General features: G+C 30.4%; 2 protein-coding genes across 11 annotated transcripts in view; one reads left to right on the top strand and one right to left on the bottom strand.

Annotated features, from left to right (window-relative positions):
- The first annotated feature begins 330 nt into the window (after positions 1-330).
- On the top strand, positions 331-12,872 carry key (NF-kappa-B essential modulator kenny). Of its 6 annotated transcripts, none has more exons than XM_085197659.1 (15): positions 331-426; positions 760-972; positions 2,107-2,349; positions 3,118-3,309; positions 4,190-4,300; positions 4,575-4,673; positions 5,088-5,213; positions 5,409-5,510; positions 5,815-5,951; positions 6,439-6,588; positions 6,940-7,030; positions 7,452-7,594; positions 7,772-7,883; positions 8,071-8,196; positions 8,907-9,181. In XM_085197659.1, the coding sequence occupies exons 2-15, from the start codon at positions 772-774 to the stop codon at positions 9,060-9,062; spliced, it is 1,989 nt and encodes a 662-aa protein (XP_085053785.1). In that variant the 5' UTR covers positions 331-426; positions 760-771; the 3' UTR covers positions 9,063-9,181. The 6 variants fall into 6 exon arrangements, with proteins under 6 accessions (XP_085053785.1, XP_085053787.1, XP_085053788.1 ...); XM_085197661.1 differs by lacking the exon at positions 8,907-9,181 and adding an exon at positions 10,221-12,872 and having other exon boundaries at positions 353-595; XM_085197662.1 differs by lacking the exon at positions 8,907-9,181 and adding an exon at positions 10,221-12,872 and having other exon boundaries at positions 353-599.
- A 637-nt stretch (positions 12,873-13,509) lies between these two features.
- ITP (ion transport peptide) overlaps positions 13,510-19,001 on the bottom strand; it is a 66,378-nt gene continuing 60,886 nt past the window's right edge. For 4 of the 5 annotated variants that reach the window (XM_085197654.1, XM_085197653.1, XM_085197652.1 and 1 more), the window contains exons 2-4: positions 16,698-16,909; positions 16,370-16,496; positions 13,510-15,032 (exon numbers count right to left, since the gene is read on the bottom strand). In XM_085197654.1, coding sequence (XP_085053780.1) covers positions 16,370-16,496; positions 16,698-16,909 — 339 coding nt within the window. In that variant the 3' untranslated portion in view covers positions 13,510-15,032. The remainder of the gene's footprint in view (positions 15,033-16,369; positions 16,497-16,697; positions 16,910-19,001) is intronic. The other variant, XM_085197656.1, reaches the window with a different exon arrangement.

Here is a 19,001-nt window from a genome sequence, read left to right as displayed (position 1 = left end):
TAAAATGTAAAAAAATCATAGATAAAAGAAATCTGATTTTATTAAAGTTTAATAATTAGAATTAATTTTATCTATTTCATTTTCAATTGACCCATTTAAGGTCATAATAAAAAATCGTTTTTATAATTTTAGGTAGGGTAATGAGTCTATTGTAACTATACATATAAAATTGTTTTTTTCTCTAACTTCAAATGGAAAATAAACACTTTAGATTTAAATCATCAAAATATCTTGAAATTGAAAGAAATAGGTACTGTAATATTGAAAGGAATATATTATATTCCTTTTAGATCAGCCCAAAAATAACTTAAACGTCAATAGTGACATTTCATGTGTCAGATATAACTTGTGATTTGTTTCGCAATTTGCGACTTGTGCGAGTATCAAATTGCAGTGTTGACTCCCGATCAAGTTATCAATTCGATTGTAATTGCTCCTTTTAATTCTAATTATATACAGTAAATTCGCATTGTTTTGATAAAAACTAACGTGACTAATGATTGTGACTGCAATTTAATCATAACACCCTTGAGGCAAAAATAATCAATCCAAAGAAATAATCGCAAATATTTCACAATTTTGAAAACCTTGATGTGTAGGTAAATGTTCTAATTTAATAGAACTATTTATATTCTATTAAATCTAGTAGCGTGGACGTTTCGATATATATAATAGTGAGCATAGAGATAAGGCGATACTGCTTTAGAATACATATTTTAAAGAGGAGAGGTAATGTAAACATTACTTTTTTTTTTGTAGGTATGTTAAAATATGACATCTAAGTCTGAAGCTGACGACGATTCTTTTATAATAATCCTCGGTTCATCCCCTGGAGCAAGTATGAATACAGAGAATTGTAATGGGGATATCAAAGAAGGGGCTCTGGATAAATCAGAAATAGAAGATGTTATGAAAGATCTCTCTTTAGAGGCTAATATGGCTTTTAAAGCTCAGTTTAGTCTTTCAGATAGTGTGAGTATCAAAGTATTGTATTAGTTATTAATTTATTTTTGTATTTTTTATGCTATAACATAGTTAGTACTATGCATACAGCTGTATGATACTATTTGTTTAGTCCTTTCTGGTGTAGTTATTAATGTCTTCTTTTATGGTTGGCACTACAAGGTGGATTTCAGAATTTCTCACAAACCAGTCCTCTGCACACTGCACTGGACTGTTCTTAGAACTAAGTTCTTAAATTTTTTTAAGCCTTAGTACATAATAATATTAATATAATTTTGTACATATAACAATTTTGTCTAGACAAAACATTATTCAATCAATGGAATGGCTACTAACTTTTTATATAATTTTTTATTTATATAATAGTCTTATATGCAGTCATATCTTTTTATAAACAGGTTTAATAAGGTTACACTTTCATTTATGAATAACAACTGCCTTTACCTTTTATAGTTTATTTTTAAACTCTATAAATAGCAGAGGGTTATGCTTTGCAATGGAACAGTGTCTGACTGTAATCATGATGGTTGTAGGTTGGATCCCTATTTGAAACAAATATTAGCCATTAAGTTGGCGTTACAGCTAATATTTTTACAGTGTGAAGCAGAGGCTGTAGCATGCTGTAAATGCAGTGGTTGTGAGTTCAATTCCAACTGGGAAAAATGAAATATTTAATATTTTAATTTTCTCCTTCTAGTACTAAGGCAAAACGCGACATTGAGTTCCACTACTCAACACATAATGCCTTAAAATTTGGCGAAAAGTAATGCTTTGTGTGGAATACAGTGTGAAGCTAAAAAATATTAAAATTATATATTTTTTTTTGATAAAAAACATGATTTACTTAGTCTCGCGATGAGGCTGTCGTGGCACAGTGGTACAAGCGTGCGAATGTAAACGCGACGGTTGTGGATTCACTTTGCATTAGGCGGATTACGTTTCACTATTGGCGAAAGAGGCAGAATTTACTTTTTAAGCTTTTTTATATTTCTGTTAACATCGGTTTGTGCAATAGTTGTGGGTTTGATCCCCAATCAAGAGATTAATTATTTGCATTAACCTTTTCTGTCAATTCTTATCCTTATAATTCGAAATTTTACGCCTAATATTTGAAATAATAAGGATTATTTTTATATTTTCTAGCCTTCTCCGGCAAGTATGATGGTGGCCAGTACAATAATAACAGACGACAGAAGTACAGAGGAGCTACAAAAGCGCTTCGGGGAACTGCTAGATGAAAATGTAGTGCTAAAAGAAACCTTAAAACAGAATAATGATTCTATGAAAGAACAATTCATGTTGATCGCTTCATGTCAAGAGGACATGCTTAAAACACATAGGCTGCACAAGGAAAAGTTTGATGAGACTAGAGAGTTGGTTGAACGGGTGGGTAGTCATTTTTTTTTGTTTCACTCTTTATTCTGGGTTTAGAAGCATTGGTGGAGATTTAATACACTCTAGTTTCCGTCAAATTTTAAGACATTGTGAGTTGATAGGCGGATGGTTTGCCATAGTGGGAAAATGAAAATAATTTAAATATAACACTGAATGGGAATCAAATTGGTTAACAGTATGTCAAAGTCAATCCCACTGAGCTGCGGTGACATTAAAATAAATTATTTTTAAATACAATTACAGTAGTTAGATAAATAAAATAAAATTCAATTGTGAACGGGAACTCGGATGTGAATGTAAACAAAAATATAATGACATAAATAGTATGTCATTATACTATAATGTAAATATTTGTATGATTATTATCTATTGAGAAATAATAATGATTATTTATAATCGAACATTAACAAAAAAAGTATGACAACATAATAAATTGAGTTTTTGGGTAACTATTGTAGAATTGAAGCCAGTTGCGGCGCAGGTTCGATCTCCACTCGAAAAAAAATATATATTCTCAATTCCTTGATCTGGTAACGAGGTAAAACGTCGCATTAAGCATTAGCACGCTGTATTTCTGTCGTTCCCTACTTTTCGCTGAGTTCTTGAGGTATTGCTTGTTGAGTGGCAGAACTCAACGTCGTCGTGTATATTTAAATACGTTAAAAGTTTTTTGTGTTCATATAAAAGTTTCTATATATTTTTTTTAATTTTGTATGCTTATTAGTTAATATAAAATACCTAATGTTAATTTATTTTCAGCTTCGCAGAGAAAACAAACAGCTCAAGTTAGACGTATCTCAAGTGGCCGATGCGGATTCAACCATTACCAATGGAAATCATGAGTCCAAATCTGGTGCATCGTCGGGAATCGAATTCGTGACCTCCCCAGATGATGACACTATTGAGAAGCTGACCGCCCAACTGGAACTAGTTGAGAAGCAAAGGAGACAGGTATTTATTACAGTTATATATGAATATAGGTATTTTTTTGGGAGGCCACGAACCGTCGACCATACTATATGAAAATAATATTAAAATATATAGTACATACAACAAAATAGATTTATAGTTCTTTTTCTATTAAATAATTTATATATTAATTATTGCCTGTCTCTGACGTATATAGATAAAAAAAAGAACATAATTATTGGCGCTTCATTGTAATAGTGACGTACATTTATTCAAGTGGTTACATAAGGATGTATTACAATCGATATTTATCGATTTATTTTTGTTCTAACGACACATTAATTAATCTTATACAGACTTTTATGAAACTGTAAATATATATATATATATAGAAAATACTGTTACAGAAATACAAACTGAGTATTTTGCTTTTTATGTTATATTTAAGGTTATATATAGATTTAATAGTCATTTATAATGACTGTTATTGGAGCATTTATCAATATAGTAGGATCCAAAACGATTAATTTTAAAAATGTTATTTGTTTGTCTGTGCGTTCAGACTCAGCTTAACCGATTTAAATACACTTTTCACTAGTGTATTTTGACAAGATTCCTTTAATATATTGTGTTTTATTTAAATAGGTAATAAATAAAAAGTAATGGCAATATAAATTATTTTGTTACAAAACTACTGTACTATTGAAGTAAGTTTTTAAATGTATGGAAATTATCTTTAAAATGATTCAATATGTATATAGCTTCACGGTGTCACTCGCATTTAGCTTGGTAGTGTTAAAACACTTTGTTCTTCATCTCGAATTTTTGAGTTATTGCGAGCGGAACTCAACGCTGCGCTTTCCCTTATTACCAGAGCGAAGAAAATATTAATAAATAATTATTAAAGTGATTTATCTTTTAGCTAATAGTTGATAATGAAAAATTGTCATGGCAAAAGGATTCCTTGGAGCATATAATAGACGCTACCTCAAAAGAACGAGATGACGCCAAAAACAAGTTGAAAAATATAGAGGTATGTAATTCTTTTTTTTTTATTTCTCACTGTATCCCGCAAAGCAGGATAGGCAGAAGTTAGAAGTTTATTGAAAAGTGATACACTAGAATAACCAGGCATTTAGACTAGAATAAGAAGCCATCACTTTTACAATAATTCTTAGATTCTATTAGGCCGTGTTCATTCTTAGATTATTAAAGGTCTCAGAGTTGGGTGGGGTTTATAAATATAGGCCTGACACAGTAAAATTAACTCAAGCATACATTTTATATAGTGAGTATTATATTTTTAGCTACAACTATCAAACAAAGACAATGATCACCTCCAAGAATTACGAAAGCTGAATTTTATTATTAGTGACCTGCAAAGTAAATTGGTGTCGTCTAGTTCTGTAAGTATTAGATAATCAAAATTATTTTTCGTCCTTTTCTAATGTAACATTTTGATGTTTTACTTATTTATTGTAATATGAACAATGAATGTTTAATAAATTTTCGGGTATACTGATTTCCACTTTAGTAACAGAGCTTTAAGGCAGCATTTCGCTTACACTGAATTATTTCATAATTTTCGACGTTAAATTTGAAGTTTTGTTTGGTTGAGTGTTTTAATGCAGGAACTCCTAGACTGAATTTTGTTTTTTATGTTGAATAGTCTATTTATCGAGGAAGTAAAATCTAATTTAATAACATATGATTATATGAGTTAAATTCAGACCCTCAATCATTATGTGCCATGGAAGTGTTAACATTATTATTTTATATAATACAACCAAACAGTCTTTAACTTTATAATATTCTTCTAGAACATTACTCCAGAAGAAATGGCGAAACGTGAAGCTTACACGCAGCAGTTAGAAACGAAAATAACGTATTTACAAAATGAACTTAAGAAAGCTCAAATAAAGATATTAGATCTGGAAAATGTCAAGGTAATGTGTGTTTTTTTACTACAGACCTACATAATTTCCAATAATTATAGTAATATATTTTTTTTTAAATTATTTTATATAATTTATAACAAAACACTCTAGAATGAGAGTTGAACCAACAATTTTCACACATATTAGCAATTACGTCAAGATGGTGTTAATATAATTTACTAATTTATTATTATTATTTTTTAGCTGGAATTCTCACAACACAAGTCGGGAATGGTGGAAACTATCAAAATGTATAAAGATCAAATACAAGAACTTAATAATAGGATAAAAGAAATTCAAACTACGGTACGGTATAGGTTTTTTTAAATAAATTATTTAACTTTGCGTTATAGTTAGGTGGATATTGTTAGCTTCACGCTGTATCCCCCATTTATCAGGGTAAGCAGAGGGAACCTAGTATTAACACTCTTTGTTTCCCCACGTTCAGTTCTATTTTCGAGACATTGCGTGTTGAGTAACGGGCTTTGACGCCATGCTTTGTCTTTATTAGACAATATGACAATCATTCATTACCCTGAGTGGAAATCAGACCCACAGCTGTGAGAAGCTGTCCCGAATATTTATTTATTGACAATTTTATGACCAACAGGTATTTCAACCAGTGCGGGTGTCAATAAATTCGGAAAACAGTTCTCAATCTGAATATGCAAATTATATATCCAATGTGAAACTGTATGACAGGACGTTGAAACATCTGTCCGAATACTTAAATGGTTTAACTAATGGGTTTGTATTTGTTTTTATATGGTCTTATTTAGATTTTTATTTATGATGGGATTTGAACTTGTTCATATATCTGTGTTGTTATTGGTATAGGTGTGAATATATTATAGTACAGTTATAAATTTAACAAGACTTGACTACTTAAAGTCGGTTAGACGTGGTGCACCTCTTAACATACGTTGCATCTAAGTTAAGAGAAAGTGGCTTCATGTTTTAATCCCAAATAGAGATCCTAGGTAGACGAAGAGAGCTGAAGCCCGTTTCTCTCAACTGTGATCGATCTTTAATCATTCCTCCAAGTGGAAATTAAACCCACAACCGTCACGCTTACAATCAGTCGTTGTTTGAAAAGTTTATCAAATAGTCTAGTACACATTCTCGGTATAATAGCGAATTTGGACGACTTCAAACTAGAAAAAGGCCCAGTGGATGGTATCGCCACGATAGCAGTTCTCTATACTTCTTACTAATATAAGTATTACTTTAACAGATTATCAGATAGTCTAGTACACACTCTCGGCATAATAGCGAGTTTGCATGACTTCAAACTAGAAAAAGGCACAGTGGAGAGAGTGAGGACTGGACTAACGGAATTGAAAAGTATAGTGGAAACGCAACATAGCACGGCTTTGAGTAATATGTAAGTGTTTTTTTTTATTAGTTTTAAGCTGTATCTCGCATATAGTAGGATAGGTAGTGGGAAACTAGTGTCTCAACACTCCGTTCATCACGCACCGTCGTATTGCGTGTTGAGTGCCGCAACTCAATTAATTCTGGTATCGCGTGGCGCTCGGTTCGCGCCACGTCGAAAGTGGGAAACGGAAGTGTCTTAACTCGAAGTTCTCGGGTTCCCTTGGCTTACCCTGTTACATATCGGATACAGTGTGAAAAAAAAAATAACATTATATGATCTTTTAATATTTTTTTTCTCTATTTCTTATCAAATATTTATAGGTTATGATTGTATTGAGTGATATTTTTTTTATCACAGTGCACAAGTTCGCGGTACACTGTCAATATTTGAAGGTATTTTCAAAGACTACAACGAGATATTGAAAAAATCAGTCACTAAAACTGAAAATGTAAGTACAATGATTAAAATAATTTTAGAATGACTTAAATTATTAAAAAATATTTCAAAATATCGACACTTTTGGATTAATATTTTTATATATGAGTATACCAATTTCTAACTAAATTATATGAGGCCATTCGTGGCGTAGTGTCACAAGCGTGCGACTGTAAACGACATATTTAGATTGGCTTCGATTCCCACTCGTATAAGTGAAAAAAAAAACTTATTTTCATTGCCTCTCTCTGGTAACGAGGGAAAAGCGCGCCGTTGAGTTCCTCCACATATCACAATGCCTCCAGAATTCGGTGGAAAGTGGGAAACTGAAGTGTCTCAATGGAAACATAATGACTTAGCTGGGTTCCCTCTGCCTATCCTTCTATTTGCGTGAACCTAAATAAACCTTAATTATATTAAACATGTTTTTTTAGAAACCACAACAAAATGTAGAGCAGCTAACAGCGGCGCTAGTAGCGCGAGGTCGCGACATACAAGCTTTAGAAACCCAACTTTCTGAACTGAAATCAAAAAAGGACGATTGCGATCTGCTCAAAGCTCAAGTTGATTTGTACAAGTTAGTATTTGTGTGTGTTTATAAAGTTATCTTTCATTCATTCACTCATTCCGTACAGTCGTTTATTCATATATAAAGTTTGGTTAGCGATCGGTGGCTACCTTCAATTTAGGTTTTCTGAATTTTTGTTAAAATATAATTTTTTTTATATAATAATTTAATTTACTGTTAATTCAGGAGTGATTTCGAAGCCGAACGTGAGTCTCGCGAGAAAATGGCAGGCGACAAGGAAAATATTCTAACTGATTTCAGAGCAGCTCAGAAAAAGATACAAGAGTTAACTACTCAGGTAAATATTTTATTATGCATTTTGAAAAGAAAAAAACGTTTATAGAAAGTGGTTTCAATTCATATCCACCTTTAAAGTTTTATATAGTTTTTTTAAGAAAATTATTGTTTTTTCCTAAGCAATACTTTATAAATGTTCAAAATATCCATGTCGTAGACTATAATACATGTGTCGTATTAAATTACAGCTAGAAGAAATCCGTATTTTATCTCCTAGTGTCCACAAAAGTGTCACCGCCAAGCGACGTCCTCCCTTCACCGCCACCCCCGTTCCCCCAACGTCCTCAAACTCCACTGCTAGCGGGGGAAACATGGTAAGTTCCTTTTTAAATCTATTCTATAATCTTTTTTTAGCAGGAAAGCTGGGAATTTAGTGTTAAGATAGTCTGTTCCAATTAAGACTTTTCTGTTTCCCACTTTTTTGTGCCCCTGCACTGGAACTGCCGTCATTGGCCTTTACAGTATGTACTTTCTTTTTAAAATATTCTGAATATATATTTATTAATAATAATATTTTATTTTAAATACATATGCAGTACGGTCGATGAGTCCTGGCCGCCCAGGAGTTAAGTTTTCTGAACCTTTGCGCATCCATCTGCAGCTGATCTCAGGCCGGCCAGTACTCGTCGTCCGTTCTGTAGATATAATTAAAAAATTACTCATCGCTATCTGTACATGGAAGATATATGAGAATATCTAATTTTGGGGGCATTTATCAGTGTAATAGAGCCCAATACAACGGCTACACCGATTGATCTTAGGGAGGGTCAAAAATCTTGATAATCGCGTTACGTTCGATACTTTAATACATTTCAATACATTAATATATGTGGGTCCGGATCCGATTTTACTTATATGAATATATATTTTTTTCGTATATATATATAGTACTTATACACCTAGTTTTAGTGAAGTTATTTTTTAATATGGAACATTTCTAGAAATTAAAATCCTAGCTAAAACCAACATATTATGAAAAATCATATTTAAAATATATAAATAAAACTACTTTACCACAAAAAAGGTGCGTAAAAAGAAGAAAATAGAGAAAGAGAAAGAGACAACTATAACTCAAGCTAACGACTCCCCTCCACCATTAAGATACAACTGCCCAGTTTGCGACCAACCGTTCAAGACTCTCATCCTTCTGCAGCAACACGTTGATACTTGTCTTTTGTGAAGGGTGTGGGTTCGATTTTTGCCTTGAACAACTTACCAGTGTGTACAGCACGGTCCACGGTTCGTGGCTATCCTGAAGTTAGCTGTAGATGGCTGAGCAGATTTGATTTTACAATGTTTTCTTATTTTTTTTTTCCATTTAACAATTCGCAATTCCGAAAGGCTAACTTAATCGGAGACATGACTAGTTGACCGTACTGTACAAAATGAAATACATAAATTTTTTTGTAATTTGTAGTGTAATTGATATAAAATGAGTGCATACGACCACAAAATTAAGTTTGTAAACTATAATACTCTGTAAAAAAATTGGTCTCGAAATTGGCACAGGTCCTTCGGTGGTATGCTGATTATTGAAGTATTAAAATTATGTTATAACATAACTATAAGAATGTTTGTTTAGTTAAAAACATTAAAGTAATTTAAAATGCATTTTATATATCTTACTAAGTTATTACAATAAATTATAATTAATTGTATAAATGTTTTTATTACTTATTTTTATATAGAAATGTTTTCATGTCATAGGTAAGAACTTCATATTTTTAAGTTTTAATAAATAACTTGATGTTATAATAATAACAGTAACAGTATGACTATCTTGAATAGTGGCGTTTGTATGAATTAATATACTAATTTTTGTTTTCATACTAATTTCATGACAATGAACAATAAAGTGTAAAAATATTATAAATAAAAATATTAAAAAAAAAACAAATTCAATAAAAAAATATTCTTATCCGAAAACAGAGGAGGTTCTATATTCTGTAGAACTGTTTTTTTTAATACTTTTTATTTCTTCATTGCCTCGAAATTTTTGGTATGCGTGTTGACGACCTTGACTCTTCACCAACTGTTGACTTGTAAATATGTTTGCTTATTTGTTTATATATAATTAATTAAACCAAAAAAATGCCTTTTTATGTCGTATGTCGATTTCTCATTTTGATATTTTGCATGCGAGTTGTGTATATTCGTAATAATTCGATAAAAGAAAATCGATTTTAACTCTTATTTGAAAGTAATTCTTTCAAGCAAACATTTGATTTTATACAATTTTAATTAAACGATTTCAGTTATCGAATAAAATTATTCATTATAATTAATGTACTACAAACTAACACATTATATATTAAAATAATATTTTTCTTTACTGCAGTTCACGTGTCCCAAATGCATGAGGTTTTCCAGCGACCAGTATAAAGTGATGGAAGATCATTTCGATTTTTGTTTGGATGATTTTTGAATGAAAGTAAGTATTTAGATTGAATATGTATAACTTTTTGTGGAATATATAATGTTACCATTCTGTTCTAGTAAACGAAAGCGAATATATTTGGAAAATTATGTATGTTTAAAGTTTATTTTACTGATTTTTATTCTGTATCACGGAGGTCGGTTATGAATTAATTAAAAAATAACACTATGGAAAATATAGGTTAAAAAAAATATATTATTTATTTAATGTTTAATCATAAAAGAAAATAGCAGTTCAAATTTTACGCCATTTTATTTCCAAAAAGTATGTTTTTATTTAGTTGACGAAATTTAGACTTTATATTAAAAAATAAACAAATTCGTAATAGGTTAACTCGAGCTAACTGTTGGTTGAAAATATAAAAAAACGAACACAATTTCAATCCACTAATTCTATTGGCCCATCCATAACCGGAGTTGCCAAACGTAAAATAGTGTTTTATTTTTAAAGGTAAATTTTTAACTATAATAGATTTACGAATATATGACTTTATTTTATTATTTTTTGTATGAACACCAAAATTTGTTTAGTTATTTCAATTTCCATTCCATCGTATCATAAGAACCTAGTGAAAATTAATTGCGGTCTTTATCTTTTTTTTTAAATAAATACGTGGCATAATATGTAAATAACTTAACTCAAAATTTATTTCAATTATAAAATTATCCTAGGAACAGTCAGGCAAAAAGTTATTTTTCTCATATATTCAATATGTTTACCCAATTTACGTAAATCATAAAAAGTGATTATATTCTTAATGCCATATTATATGAAATTAATAATAGTTTTGTAAACTATGTAACTATTAAGAAATACATACATATATTTTAGTTTTATTGATTATTAATCGATGAAACTTATAAATATATATGTATTTCAATAAAATTTGACAGTTCCACATTACACATTCCCCAGCATAGTATACACTTGCAAAAAATATATATTTCTAAAAAAATGTAAAATGTATTAAAATCGAAATAAAAGATTAATCAAATCGAAATTGTAATACAAATTATTATGTAATTATCAAATATCATTCCATTTCCCAATACGCATTTGTATATTTATAATTTAGTAGTTTATCTTAAAATGTAACTATTTTTTTGCTAAAACTTTTGTTATTTAATTTAACTTCATTATTTGTGTAATAATAAAAATAACATTTATTAATTTAAAAAAGTATAATATGTAAATTTTGAATATAAATTAGTATGTGGAGTTTCAGTATACGAACAAAAATATTAATGTAACCGTGCATAATAATAATATGGTTTAAGTAAAGAAAAAAATATTTTATTATATTCTTTTAAATTTTCACTATCCAAATGCCAAATGTCCATTCCAAATTTTGATTAGGTTATTGAAAAAAAGAAACCATTTTGGCTGTGACTTGTTATACAAATTTTATTTGACAATCTTTGCGTAATAATATTTTTTATCTGTATTACTTCTCCATTAATAATTTACTTATATTATATATGAAATTCACGTTATGGAGGATAAAAGTAGGGAGTGCTGTCTCCATGTATGAAAAAATCAGACAGGTAAGAGGGGAGGCAAAGGGGTTTTTTATAATCGGTTAATTCATGTGTTACCTTTCTTGATTTAAGCGCCATTATATACTTACTACTTTACCAGAGGACACTTTTTAAATAAATTCTCATACGAGATGGTGCTCCTTACCTCTACCGTCTATAATTTTAGTTCGTTAAAATTAACTTTTAACATACAACCATACTGTAATATTTTATGCAATATAATGTTGTACGTGAGAGTGATTGAAAAGACTGTTTGTTCCTAACATTAGTAATATAATAGGTAGAGTTATATAATCTAAATATAATTTAATTAAATTATATTTATATGTTAATTAATTAATTCCTTTGCAGTAGTAAAATTAATTGACATCAATAAAAGTTGTAGCAATAAGGAATTGGAAAAAAAATGTTTTCATTCGTTTGTTTTATTTCTAAATTTATAGTCCATATTTTTTCTTCAAGAGAAACTAACAGCCGTACCTAGATACGCCAATTAAAACATGATTCATAATAATTATATTACCTGCTTTAATGCCAGTTAAAAGCTATTTGACATTTCTGAGTCCGTGTTTAAATGTCTTTAAATAGGTAACGACACCATCAATAAGTTACAAACATATAGCGTAGTGGTCAAAGCTCTTGGACGGTTTCCAAGAAGCGCGGGTACAAATTTGGCTACCTTCAAATTCATATACGTTTAATAAAAAAAGTATTTTTCTTTGCTAAGTGTGAATTAGGTCCACTTTAAAAATATAAAAAATATCTAATGACGTAGATATTTTTTAAATTTAAAGACAAATTTACGAATGTACGCACAATGTGATAGTTTATTATATTTATATTGTATGGTGTATTATAATTTAGTGATTGTCCAAACATTTTCATTTTAATTAAGTTTTCCATTATTACTTTATAATATTATTATTCCGTCGTACAGAAATGACCCGATAGTAGATAGCGTCGAGTAGTTCGTTATGTAAAATATTCATAATAAAGTTATTCTTTTACCAAGAAATGGGTTTTATTTTAATAATTTCCACCGAACAATGACTATCACTTTTTAATATCATAATTTTACTTTTTATTTACTGTTTGTACTTGTTACTTTTTTCATTACTTCTTACACAATACATTTCATTTCTAAACAGTTTTTAATTAGTTTTGTTAAGAAATAAAATTGTTACGAATGAATTATATGTAACCTTTATGATCAGTAAAATATGAAAGAATTGATTTTCATAGAAATAGCATATCTAGAAAGAAATGGATTTTTCATTTGAATCCTACTTTAGAATTCTGGAGGCATTGTGTGTTGAGCGTTGCGCTTGGCCTTATTACCAGAGCGAGGAAATGAAAATATTAAATAATTCATTTTAACGAGTGGCCATTGAAGCCACAACTTGAAGCGTTTACGGCGTTTTTTATACGTTTTAGTGATGTTAAAATTTAAATATACATAGATATGACGACTGCATAAAATTAATATTTTTTTATAATAAAATACTGTTATGTGTTGCTTTCTGCTATGTACTTACAAGACTATAATTCAAATAACTTTTTAAACTTTATATCAAACATAAAATAATAAAAATATCGTATGTAAGAGCTGTAGATAGTTCATTATAAGGAAAGGATAAAATAAAATGCATATAAATTTTCATATTGTAATATATTTGGAACCCGTAGCGTTTCTTAGCTGTTTCATATAAAATTTATACAATTAGATAAATAGATTTACTAATTCGAATATAATATTTAATAAAATAATTTCACAGGTCCTATAAAACGTTACATCTCGTTAACCATTCGCTAAAGTCGTAACCTACATAATTACATTGGGGACAATAATTGGCACCATTTCTCTAAATATTATAGGACAATATATAGCTGTAACCAACGTACGCAACGGAAGTAGCTCGATAATATAAGAAACGCTAAAAGAAACTAATAAAATTGAGATTCGATATAGAGAAGAGCTTTGTGAACTAACAACAGTCGATAAGTAAAAACCGCAACTTAACATACAGATAATACAGATGTGTTGGTGAGTCCCATCACTGGTAATCTCAACGGCTGGAAGGATACCGTCAATAAATAATAATAACAAATAAATAGGTCGGAAGTATATAAAAATAATTCTTTATAAATACTTATGGACTAATTAAATCGCTTACGACTCGACCGTGTGTGGAGCGGGTTTAGATCGATAAGGAAATGCTTTACATTAATCTATAATGGCACTAATTTTGTTTAAAAAAATTATATAATTGAAAGTGGATGGTAAAAGGTAATACCCCACCGTCAGGTCGAGGATACAAATAAAAACTAAATACCACTGCGACCAAATATAACTATGAACCATACCATATATTAATTAGAAGCCACGTCGTGATTTACATAATGGTATATTTATATTACAAGGCTTAATTATGCTATAATACCATTGTTAATACGAAATGATAATAAAAACTGAATTTATATAAAAAGCGTAAGTAAACTAAATACTGTTTGGAATGCGTCACAATTTTACAAATAGGCTATCTCAGTCGGGATTTTTTTAATGTTTTTGATCGATTGATGCACCGGGACTTGGTAATAATATAACTAGGAGGTGAACTAACCTTTATATTACACTCCCAGCCAAACTTACTTTAAATATATGACCTTAACTGTATACTTATACGAATTACGATAATATTACATTACAATTAGTTGCAAACATAAATAATTTTATGTCGCGATAAAGACTAGAATACGTTGAGGATAGAAAGCAGACGTCAATCTGGAGGAACTTGACAGTTGACAGTTCTCTGCTCGTCGATACGGATTTGTACGTTCTGTTTTATCTGTGGTCTATTTTTGGGGTTAGGCTGATTCTTCATATTTTTTTTATGTTTTAAATAAATAAATCAATACAGTTCATTATTATAAATTTGTGCTAATATTTATATAAATAATATATTTTTTATATATTTTCTAAAATTAATGCGAAATTTGAAGAATCAGTCGTAACAAAATGGCGTCATGTGTCTCTAGAAATGGCGCGAAATGTACTGGCGTTGGCTGTTAGCGTTTCCCGATGAAGTCGATCATTTGATCTAACTGTTCCTCCTCGTCGTAGAGGTATAAAGACTCCATGCATCCCTTGAAGTAGGGCGAGGTGAAACATTTTGACCTGAAAATTAAATATTACACATTAATATATAATACATATGTGTGCAGATAAATAGATAAGATAAGAGAAACAGATAAAAGAAAGATTTATAGCGATAGTATGTCTTTAGATATAGAACAAAAATATACTTTAAAATAGATAGTTTAAGCAAAAAATTTAAACGAATGTATATAGAAAGGACGATATCATGTTAAAACAACACTTAGATATTTATAAAAGATAATTTATTTTCCCATAATATATACAATACAGTTTAATGTAATTGATTATGTTAACAGATCTACTATGTCATGTGAAAAAATAATAAGTTCTCACTAATGGCACTATTTAAAACAACAAATAGTGGTTGAACTTAATGAAATACAATGTTTTATAACAGAATAATTAACACTTAAAAAAGTGTAAAATTATTGAGATTAGAAGTCTAATGTCACCGAAAAAATATTAAATATAAAATCCTATTCTTATGTACAAAAAATTTAAAAAATTACAAATTTCACTTTTAAGGTATCATATTATTTAATCTTTTTTTCAGTGTTATAATTTTTTTTAATAATGTAATTTCTTCATATTACTTCTATTCTCTTTATAGAAAATCAAAAGTGCTATCTATGCATGCTGTTAGTGACAAAGCTATTAATATAAAAAATATAAATGTCAAAAGATTAGGCCGTTTACATTTCAGACGTTTCGACATAATCTTTTGATTAAAGTTATTTTGGAAATATTCATAAATATACAGAGGAAATAAGAACCAAATGTGAAAAGACCCAAAATTATAAACCTGCGAAGATTTAAAGCTAGAACTAACTGCCATGTTATTTTTTTTACTATATATTTTTTTCTTTAAGTAGAAATTACGACATCGAAACAGGAAGTCTTAAATATTTCAAGTATGGTTATACAAAAATATCTAATCTTTGGATATCGTACGATTTTACAGTATGTATGAATCATATGAGGCTCATACTTTCTAATTGTTGGCTTCACGTAATATATTGAACTTTCAATTCAGAATTCCACGCATATTGTGCATATATCTAAGTTATGCGAAATGCTAACAATTTTCAATTAATTAAAATATTTTATAAGTTTGTAATGTTGATTATTTAGAGAAAGTAATCCGAGTGCATCTAAAGGTGCTAATGAGTGCTCTTTATGTGTCCCTTTTAGAATTTATTTAATGATATGTTATAAATAAATAACTAAATAAATAACAGTAATTTATTTTCATATTACTAGATAATAAAGTTTTAGTGTTGTTAATTAAGTTTCATGCAGGCAGTTAGCGGTCTAGTGAACTGTGAAAGGAAGGCAAAACAAAACTCATCGGGTACCTAATCCCTAATCCCTGGGTCCGCCCCGTGTAATTGTATTATATATTTCTTGAATAGTTCGAGTTGGTCGGTCTCTTGTAGTACCTCCACGCAGCCTTTGAAGTAATCTGTCGTGAAACAGTCTTTCCTGCGCCACAAGGAATAAATATTTAAGATGTTATTTATTTTACAAAAAGTACAATCTTACACTAAATTCAAAAATTACTGAAAAACGTCACAAAATTAAAACAAAAAATGGCTGAAAAACGCCATAGAACACAAACTGACATTTAACTGTTATTATCTAAAAACGTCACAGATAAAAAAGTCTTTGTATAATCTAGCTAACCTGCACAGAGTATAAAGCTGGGGCTCCCTGAACAGATTGAAGCAGTCATCGCAGATACGGTCGAGACGCGCGAAGATGGCTGCGTCGTACACGCCCTTGCACTGCAGGTTGAAGAAGGAGCGGCGCGCCACGTGGTGCGTGGAGGGGGGCGCGGCCGCCGCCAGCGCCAGCGTCAACAACGCAACGCACACTTGCACTGAGCTTAGATGCATCTGAAACGAGTGGAAAAAATAAAAGTTATTTACTGCATATAGTACCCTACTATAGAGATAGAGGAAATTTATTTAAGATACTCCGATTCTCACTTTTCGCCGAATTTTCGAGACATTGCGTGTTGAGTGGCGGAATTCAACGTTGCGCTCATCTTGTTATCAGAGCGAGAAAAAAAAATATTTCCTCCAGTTAGAGTCTGTACTCCGCACCCTGCCACTGCGCTACGACAGCCTCGATTACATCTTAAATTAGATTAACATAATATATAATAATAATATAATAAATATGTATATGTATAAATGGATTGTCTTTGTGACCTTTAAGCGTGTCAGTCAAGATTAGTCCACGTGTAGAACGGTATAAAAAATAGATTTATTTCATTTACGTTTTAAAACAATTGAAATTATAATATAAGCTTAATAATTTAGTGTTTTTTAACGTCACGCTGTATCCCACACACAGCAGGTTGGCAGAAAGAACGTTGTGTTAAGACACTTCGTTCCCCATTTTCCGCCCTATTCTGGACGCATTGCATGTTGAGTGGTGGAACTCAACATCGTGGTTTTTCTCGACACCAGATCGAAGGAAGGAAAATATTAAATACTTCATTTCGTCGCGTGGGAATCGAACCTACGACCTGTTAGTCCGTTAGACCGTTTAGTCACACTGTGTGCCCCTGCGCTACGACTGCCTTCAATAATATTTTAGTGTTAATCTAACAAAATATTAGAAATGTGTTGCAATAGCGTTTTTTCACTGCCAGTGTGCACATGTATGTCTTTCAATCTTCATTATTGAATCAAAATCAAATGATCAGTTTGATTACAATTTAGATTTAGGTTATTTATTAGAAGCGATAACGTTCTGTTCGAAATTTGCAAAACTCGCGGCGTATTAATAAAATCCAAGACTTTCATATTTATTGCATTCAATTATGACTCGTAATTTATATGATCATTGAGAATATAAATATATAATTTAATCGATTTTTTAAAATCCAGAATCCTGAACAGTTACTCTTTAATTATACTCGATTAAAATTAATATGGTTGTTAATTTTGTGAAAGCTGCACAAATAAAATGTGCAAACTTTTCAAGTGAAAAATGTAGAACGCTTGTAGTAAATTAAAATAATAAATACAGCATAAAAGTGGATCACCACTATATTCTTACATATATTCTGATATATCATCTCAGTGGAAGTAGAGACTGTAAGTCCAGCTTCCACCGCAAGCGGAGCGGACCCATTAAGGACTACGAAAGGACCAAGCAAGCGGAAAGAGTTGAAATGAGCTCGCCTAGTTCAAGGAGCAAAGTAATTACAAATAGTTTAAAATATGTATGGTTCGTCCATTTCTCTTTCGCGGAGAAAACCGGGCTGAAGACTTTTAGATATCTGGTGGCCTTCTAAAGGTGTAACATATTATGTATTATAAGTACATTTGAAGAATAAATAACCACATCATTAAAATGACAAAACCGCAATCACGCGTCAACACTGTGGTAGTATAAGCACTTATATAATATAAAAAGTTATTACCAATTTTACTCTTTGGAAAAGTCTTAAATAATTGAATATTTATTACAGCAAACCCGGGGACCTAGTGTTCCCAGACACTACCGTTCCCCACTCTCCGCCTAGCAATACTTATATGTGGAAATAATAAAAAAACTGCTAGCTATAAGTGTTAGGAAATATTTAAAATGAAATACTATCTGTTACACGTTACAATCGCCATTAAACGTTAAGTAAAAGGCAATATCGCTTTATCATATATGGAAAGCAACTCGATTTAAGATTAACATCGTTCTAAACTATTAATCCATGTCTAATTTTATTGTTTAGTAAAATATTTCAGGTACCTACATATAATTTTCTATATATTTATAGCTAATCGCGACGGTTGTGGGTTCCATTTCTAGATTTTCTAGTGAGGTTATTAACAAAATTTTCATTATCTCATTCAATTAAAAGACAAAACGCGGCGTTGAGTGCCGCACTCAGGCAATGTCTTAAAAATGAAGCAGTGTTTGGAAATCGGAGATAGGAGAGAAACATTAGGTTCCCGCGTGAACCAATTGGTACGTTTA

The sequence above is a fragment of the Heliconius melpomene genome, chromosome 14, assembly GCF_056956725.1.
Source record: "Heliconius melpomene rosina isolate 202511_hmr_F chromosome 14, ASM5695672v1, whole genome shotgun sequence".
NCBI lineage: Eukaryota > Metazoa > Arthropoda > Insecta > Lepidoptera > Nymphalidae > Heliconius > Heliconius melpomene.
The sequence above is the reverse complement of the archived record's forward strand: the minus strand, read 5'-3'. Positions and strand labels throughout refer to the sequence as shown.

Excerpts from the sequence above, each read along its gene's own strand:
- key (XM_085197659.1), top strand. The coding sequence starts at position 772 with ATGACATCTAAGTCTGAAGCTGACGACGATTCTTTTATAATAATCCTC. Across the intron at positions 4,301-4,574 it reads ACAAGTTGAAAAATATAGAG|CTACAACTATCAAACAAAGA; the intron begins GTATGTAATTCT and ends TTATATTTTTAG. Across the intron at positions 5,511-5,814 it reads TAAAAGAAATTCAAACTACG|GTATTTCAACCAGTGCGGGT; the intron begins GTACGGTATAGG and ends TATGACCAACAG.